This window comes from Solanum stenotomum, chromosome 10, assembly GCF_019186545.1.
Source record: "Solanum stenotomum isolate F172 chromosome 10, ASM1918654v1, whole genome shotgun sequence".
Classification (NCBI taxonomy): Eukaryota; Viridiplantae; Streptophyta; class Magnoliopsida; order Solanales; family Solanaceae; genus Solanum; species Solanum stenotomum.
In genome coordinates this window covers 37,178,428-37,186,357 of record NC_064291.1, presented here as the reverse complement: position 1 = coordinate 37,186,357, position 7,930 = coordinate 37,178,428, and the positions used below count along the sequence as shown (strand labels likewise).

The following is a 7,930-nucleotide window of genomic DNA, read 5'->3' as shown; positions in this document are numbered from 1 at the left end:
TAATCTTAGAAATTATGTCATGCATATTATTTGAATATAACTAACCAAATAATCAACAAAAAAATGGAAAAATTCTTTTGGCCAGAAAATTTGGCCAGAATTTGACCAGAATGATATTTTTCATATGTTATTTTACTTTTTAAAACATTTTTACCCTTTTAACTTTAATACCTTTTAATTAAAAAATAGAAAAATTATAGTTTATTTTAAAATTAAAAAAATATTATAAACTTTTTAAATTTCTAGCCAAAATTTTTGATTATTTAGCATTACCCTAAAAAAATAACCTCAGTAATCAATATTACTAATTTCGTCATAACTTATTCTATCATAATTAATTCCAACATAACTTTTCGTCAAACCAAATGAGGATAGTAGGACTTCTGTAGAATATAAATGTGTTGTTGAGAATTGATGAATACGTTATTTTCTCATTTTTTTTTTTAGAAAAGGAAATATGGAGTTGGTGCTATTTGTTTTACTCTTTCTTTTATTATTCCCGCATCCATACAATATAATACAAGTCCCAAAACCAAATTCAAAAAACAAAATGTCCGTTACAAATAGACCCCAAAAATTCCCAGCTCCATCAACTCCTTTAACCTAGGGTTTTGAGGTTACTGTTAAACCTTAAATCCCATCAAACTGTTCCAAAATCAAGCTTGAGAAACCCCATTTTAGCTTTCATTTACAACCTCAAAATCTCTTTCGATGTGTCAATCAACAAGGGGCTTCGAGCCCATGTTGAAAGAATCAATCAATCACTTCTTGGCCTCATACCGAAATGGAAGTTGTGATTTCTCTGTTTTTGAGTCCATTTTCTTTCGTTTAGTCCAAACAATGCCTGACCCACCTCTTGAAATTACATGGTTTTACTCTGCTGTCACTTTTCACTCTTCAAAATCAGCTGGTTTTAGCAAAACTATTGTTGCTAAGGACTTGTTTCAGTTGCTAATTTCGTGTTCGTGTTCATGTAATGGGACGAAAAAGATTGCCTTGCTTGCCCCGTTAATCTATGTTTTGCATGATATAGTTTGTGAGTTTTCGCGAAATGGATTGTGCTTGACTAGTGAAATTAGGGAGTTGGTAGAGAAAATTGTTGATTATATATGTCTATGTTTGGTTGTGCCTGAAAATGGAAATGTGATTGATGAGGATATTGTTTGTTTTGAGGAATTGGCTGGGGTTTGGATGGTTGATTTGGTTGGGAAGTGTGCTAAACTTGAGGAGAACTTAGGAGTTTTCTTTCCGATTGTTAGAGTTGAGGTTCAGAAAGGTCAGAAAAGTAGGCGCGGGATCAGGGATCTAGCTGGTATTGTAATGTGTGAGGTGTTCTTGCTTGCTTTGTCTTTGAAGTTTAATATGAGGTTTGTAAATGAGGAGTTCCAAAAGGATGCACGAAACTGGGCAATTCAGACTCTCAAGCAGTTCCAAAATATTGAATTTTTAGGTGAGTTCTTGCTAGTTTGTATCCCCTTGAAAAGATTCAAGTTTTATTACCTGATTATGTATCATAGCTCATTGTTTTTTTTTCCCTATTACTGTTAATATGTAATTTCTGTACAGAAACATCACCTTCCTATTCCGACCAGTCATAAAGAGATAACAAAATCCATATCAAATTTTGTAAGAAAATGGGCAGTAATGGCAGCCCAGTAATAAGTCTAGCATAGTTTTTTATGGGGATTTAGGAGGATACCAGTGTCATCGGCTGACTAAAATTGATCCACTTAATATGCTATGTTTCCTAATAACAATAACCAAATAATACTAATCTATAGCGGGTTTTTTTCCTAATGTCTTACCAGGTTTCTAAATGTATAGGTCTTATGATATTATGTCATATTGTCTGCATCATATGAATAATTAAATATCATTGTGCTTGTATTTGTATGCCTTTCTGTACTAAATTCCTTGAGAGGTTGGCTATAGTAGGTTTTAGGAGAGGTATAGGTAGGCCGAAGAAGAACTGGAGGAGGTGATTAGAAATGACATGACACATCTTCAGCTTATTGAGGACATGACCCAAGGTAGAAAGATTCAGAGGTCGATAATAAGGGTAGAAGGGTAATAGGTAGCCAAGTGATCTTATTAGCTAAATTTTCACTATTATCTGTTGTTTCATTTGTCTTGTTTATCTTGCTATTTTGCTGTCGAATTTTTTTTTCTTTCTATCATGCTTTGCTTACATTTGTTTTGAGCCGAGGGTTTATCAAAAATAGTCTCTCTACCCCAAAAGAGGTAAGGTCCGAGTACATCCTACCTTCCCTAGACCCCACTTGTGGAATTATACTGGGCATGTTGTTGTCCGTACTAAATTCCTTATTTCACCAATCAATTAGCTGTAGATGTTGCTGGAATGTTGCAAACAAATCCATTTTTTTCACTCCTTCATTGGAAAAAAACCATTGTGTTGAGGACAACCCTTTATCGGATCTTGCGTGTCACTCATTTTTGCTTGAGTTGATGTTACTTTTTCCATGATGGCTTTACTGTATAACCCATTGTTAATTGTACACCCTTACACATTCATGTTCTATTATGAAGCCCTTTGGAGTTAGTTAGCACATAGGGGTCCAGTGTATTGGGGTCAGTGTGGTCTCATTGCAGGTAGTCCGACTTATATTTCTTTTGCTGGTCACAACTTGAATTTATGGATAAAAATATTGATATGCTTTTAGGTTGCGAGTTAAGTTGGTTGTTTATCACTAAAGTTGGGAACCTTTAGGATTCTTGTGCTTGTGTTGTTGTGACTTGGCTGAGGTTCTTTTTTCATTTTGAAAAACTAAGGACAGCACATCCAATATATTCTGTCTCATTAAAGCAAGAGATATAAAATGCTGATTGCTGAGGTTGTTCAATATTATTTCCATCAGTTTTCTTTTCTTTTGATTTTTTTGGAGTTCGGTTGATCATTGATGGTTTGTGAAAAGAAGCTGCTGCATGTGAAGTAAGGCTGTTCAGCTGCTCTAGGAATTCTTTATGATATGCTAGGTATTCTTGAAGAGTTCATGTCATGGAACTCCATTTCTTTTGAAGTGTAATTTGTTTTCGAGCAACTTATTCTCTATTTAAATCCTCCATGTGCATATGCATAAAGTTTTCTATCTACTGATGCAATATTCTTTCCATGAAATCTTAATACTTGCATTCGCTGGTATTGCTACTTTTAGTTGTATATTAAACAGTACACATAGCATAATGGGATGATATATTCCAAGGGACTTTGTAATTGAGTTGGAAAAGCAAACAGCAGAATATCATGTTAGGGAGCCTACGTGAAGAAAAGCAGTTGTGTGCTTCCAGAAAACTTATCTTGGCAAAAGTGGATCGATCATTCTTTATCTGCCAGCATCACTTATCCCACATGTACCATGAATAAGAAACTACTTGGAAGTGAGAGTATTTGAACCTCCAATTTCTATAATCCTTTCTAGGTAATTTACTTTGAGTCTTTTTACTTCATTGCATGATAAAACCTTAGTAAACTGAATTAGCTGCACTTTTTGCTTTGCTCTTTTTAAGCTGAGACATGAACTTCTATTTATACTTAAAATAGTTGTATTTTTAGTGTTAGAAGTGGGATTTGAAAGCCAAGACATGTATTCAAGCTTTATATTGACAATCACTTGATTCTTGATGGCTTTGAGTTTTTACTTGTTGTAGATATGCTTCTCAGAATTCTCTCGGAAAAAAAGCTTGTGGTCACTGCCTTATTGGTACGTATTCATGACAACCTTCATTATCGCAAAGATTTAAGAGTGGATAGCACGTACGATGTCCCAACAAGTTCCATGCTCTGCTGTGCTCCTCACTCTGTTTGTATGTGTGCATTTGATGTTTTATACTGGTTTTAAGGATGTGTCCAGTCCCTGCTAATGCAAATTACAAATTTGCAGATCAAGATTGATTTTTGTAAGGCTAAGCTCTTCGCTTATTGTTTTCAATATTTATTGTTGCAGAGTTTTGAAGATGCAGTTGTTCTACAGAAACTTTTGTATGATGCTGTGATACTGGTTGATCATTCATTTATAAGTTCTGGCAGATGGTTTCAGCCACCAGAATCCTACTTCAGGAACTTGGTTTTGCTATGGTCCTTGGTAGTGGACAACGCCATACAGTTTGCTAGGTAGGGGAAAATTGCTGCACTAAAATTTGAAAAGAAGCTTGTTAACTTGTTACCTGCTAATAAATTTGGGAATTGTTGGCTTTTAGGGAAATATGTGATCAAGATAGGCTGACTGCTTATGTAAATGCTTTCTCTGAGTCTCAGCTACCCAGTGAGTTACTTAAATGGGTCTCTGTCCGAGCTGGCACAGAAGAGAACCTGAGTAATCCAAAACCTATGACACCTAAAGCTCTCATAAGTATGTCTTTTATCTAGTCTTAGTTTATATTTGAGTACATTAGACCGTTTTGATTTTGCTTATACCCGATCAGTTTCATAGTTTTATTCCTTCCTATGAGGCTGAGGTTTTAGAAAATTGCAGACCATAGTGATGCTCTTCAAAATCAATAGCAAATCTACCTTGTGGATAATATATTATTACTTTTTCTCCATTGTCATGTTTGTGTTTTCTAAGATAAGTTGCATGTATCCACAGAGTGGCTTTTTGTCCTGGAAGACCAAGGTCTCTGGGTGTTTGATCATGACAAACTGAAGTTCGATGCCAAGGCAGCAATATGCATTTCAAGGCCGGACTGCTTTCTCCCTGAAGTTCAGCCCAGAGGCTGGACTGATAAAGAGAGAGAGCATAGGGAAGGAAAATGCATTGGGGATGAGGAAATGAACGATTCATTGGACAAAACATTCTCTAATGCTTACCTCTGTAAAGATAAATTGCCTATTGATAGTAGCAGAAAGCGCAAAGATCTAGTGAAGGACACAGATATAAGAGGAACACCAGTCAAGCTTGTTAAGTATAATGTTCGTGAAAGCCCAAACAGAGAGAAGTTTCTTCCTTTCTCTGATGAAGATATGGAAGTGATGGGGTGATGTAACCAAAGCTTAAATTATGTATATGTAGCAGTGCTTGGACCCTAGTTAGCACAGTGCATAGTAGTATATCACTTACTCAGAGCAGTTCTTTCCTTCATTTTGAGCCCCTCTTGGGGAATGTATGGATACAATGGAAACCTTAGAGAGCTAATGTCTTATAAAATTGCATGTCACATAGCATACTTGTTTCACTATGTTGTATCAGGTGATTTACAAGAATGACTTTGGAAGTGGATTGTCTTTTAACTTTTGATCCTGCTTGCCCATGAACAACACTTTTGACCTTGAAGATTTTGCCAATGAGGCAAGCGACCGTTAAAAATATTCAAGATCATTGGTCACTTTCAGTTCAGGTCCTTGGACTTGAAAAGTTAATGATGTGAAAAATTGTTAGGCCCGTATCATTGTGGGAAAATTGTATATAATGGCAAATTATTAATTCAAATTAAATATTATAACCATAGTTTGATTTAATTGTAACATGTAGCAAACTGTTGTCATTCGCGTTTCCCTGAAATTCTCGCTCGCCACTCTCCCTCTCTCCCTTGCCTCTCTCACTTTATACAAACACAAATATATAAATTGCATTTCTATTTGTATAATGCGAGAGAAAATTGTATATACACGTGCAAATATATATATATCTTCGTCCTATACACTTATAATTATACAATACAAATCTTCCTCTGCTCAGTTCTCTTTTGTCTTTCTCTCTTTCTCGCTTTATACAAACATAGATTATACAAAAAATACAATGTATAATTTGTGTTTGTATAAAGTGAGAGAGAGATTTGATATACAAACGTTTTATTTCGATTCAATTGTATACAAATTCAAATTTTATACAGATATACAAACACATAAAATTGAATTGAGAGGCTGCCAGCGATTTATACAAACGAGAGGCTGCCAGCAGTTTATACAAATGAGAGGCTGCCAACGATTTTATACAAATCTGATGCCCCCAACGATTTATACAATTTGATGCTCCATAGCAAAGCGCAATTATGCAAACTATAGCTATAACATACAAATATGATTTTTATGTTTGTTAAATGTCAATGTTGCTCTATCATTATCTACTTGTCATAGAAAATCGAGTTGGAGCTCTATTTTTCGCAATTAATGGAGGATAGACGCACTCTTATGGTTACTCGAGGTATACAATGTAATATGAAAATTATTGTTGCCAATAATTTATGAGTGAGTATTACATTATTGATTTTTGCATCGCTCAAGGAGCAGATATAATCAGTCTTTATATTTACTCCTTGAGCGATATTCATGACTCCATAAAAATGCAACTATTGGAACAAAGTGAAGGTTAATAATCAAGCAAAAAGGTAAAGATCGTTGAGGCTTCAAAACTTTCTTATATGTATAGGTAGTGAGTGGCTCATCTTGACCGTTTTAAAAATGAATTTCAACTCCATAGATCTGTTAGAACCGAAATAAGCAGGTGTAATACGGAAGCTAGCAAAGCAAACCTCAAAAAATCATAAGTAAGAAGACAAACGAGAAACACACCAAAAGACACAAAGATTTAACGTGGTTCGGTCAATCGACCTACATCCACAAAGGAGATAAGCAATTCACTATAAATATGAGAGTACAAAATATAGAGAGAAATAACCTCAACCAATTCACTCGGAATACAAGTAGGTTCACAAATTCTCCCCCATAATCGAAACTCTCAAAACCCTAAGACTACATTGTGAATGTTGATTAAGTTAGAAGGAACAAGCCTATATTTATAGAGTCCTAAAACATTTCCTACAAGAAAAGAACTAGTCAAAATATTAAAACATTTTCCTAAAAGGAAAACCTATTTATGGTAAGAAATCAAGGCAAATAAACCCCAACAAATCTCCCCCTTGGCCTAAATTTCTGACAAAATAAATTTGTACACTTTATTCACATAATCTTTAGGATCTTGCATCTCTTCTCCATAATCTCATCTATCAAATCTACGTTTCGACACAGAGAACCTCTCTAAAACAATTTCTCCAACAAAATCTTCATTATTGTCAAAAAGGTTGTGGCTAAAACTACACCCGTCAAGATGAACACACATCTCTAACGTGGTTCCATCATTGAACCATGGCTCTGATACCACTTGTTAGGACTGAAATAAGCAGGTGTAACACGGAAGCTAGCAAAACAAACCTCGAAAGACCACGAGTAAGAAGACAAACAAGAAACACACCAAAAGACACAAAGATTTAACGTGGTTCGGTCAATCGACCTACATCCACAAAGGAGATAAGCAATTCACTATAAATATGAGAGTACAAAATATAGAGAGAAATAACCTCAACCAATTCACTCGGAATACAAGTAGGTTCATAAATTCTCCCCCATAATCGAAACTCTCAAAACCCTAAGACTACATTGTGAATGTTGATTAAGTTAGAAGGAACAAGCCTATATTTATAGAGTCCTAAAACATTTCCTACAAGAAAAGAACTAGTCAAAATATTAAAACATTTTCCTAAAAGGAAAACCTATTTATGGTAAGAAATCAAGGCAAATAAACCCCAACAAATCTCCCCCTTGGCCTAAATTTCTGACAAAATAAATTTGTACACTTTATTCACATAATCTTTAGGATCTTGCATCTCTTCTCCATAATCTCATCTATCAAATCTACGTTTCGACACAGAGAACCTCTCTAAAACAATTTCTCCAACAAAATCTTCATTATTGTCAAAAAGGTTGTGGCTAAAACTACACCCGTCAAGATGAACACACATCTCTAACGTGGTTCCATCATTGAACCATGGCTCTGATACCACTTGTTAGGACTGAAATAAGCAGGTGTAACACGGAAGCTAGCAAAACAAACCTCGAAAGACCACGAGTAAGAAGACAAACAAGAAACACACCAAAAGACACAAAGATTTAATGTAGTTCGGTCAATCAACAAGTCCA

General features: G+C 35.1%; 1 protein-coding gene across 1 annotated transcript; it reads left to right on the top strand.

Moving 5' to 3' along the window:
* The first annotated feature begins 552 nt into the window (after positions 1 to 552).
* On the top strand, positions 553 to 5,190 carry LOC125878535 (uncharacterized). Its single transcript, XM_049559812.1, has 5 exons — positions 553 to 1,450; positions 3,667 to 3,719; positions 3,963 to 4,129; positions 4,216 to 4,367; positions 4,605 to 5,190. Exons 1-5 carry the CDS (start codon positions 712 to 714, stop codon positions 4,994 to 4,996), a joined length of 1,503 nt encoding a protein of 500 aa, XP_049415769.1. The 5' UTR covers positions 553 to 711; the 3' UTR covers positions 4,997 to 5,190.
* The last annotated feature ends 2,740 nt before the right edge of the window (positions 5,191 to 7,930 follow it).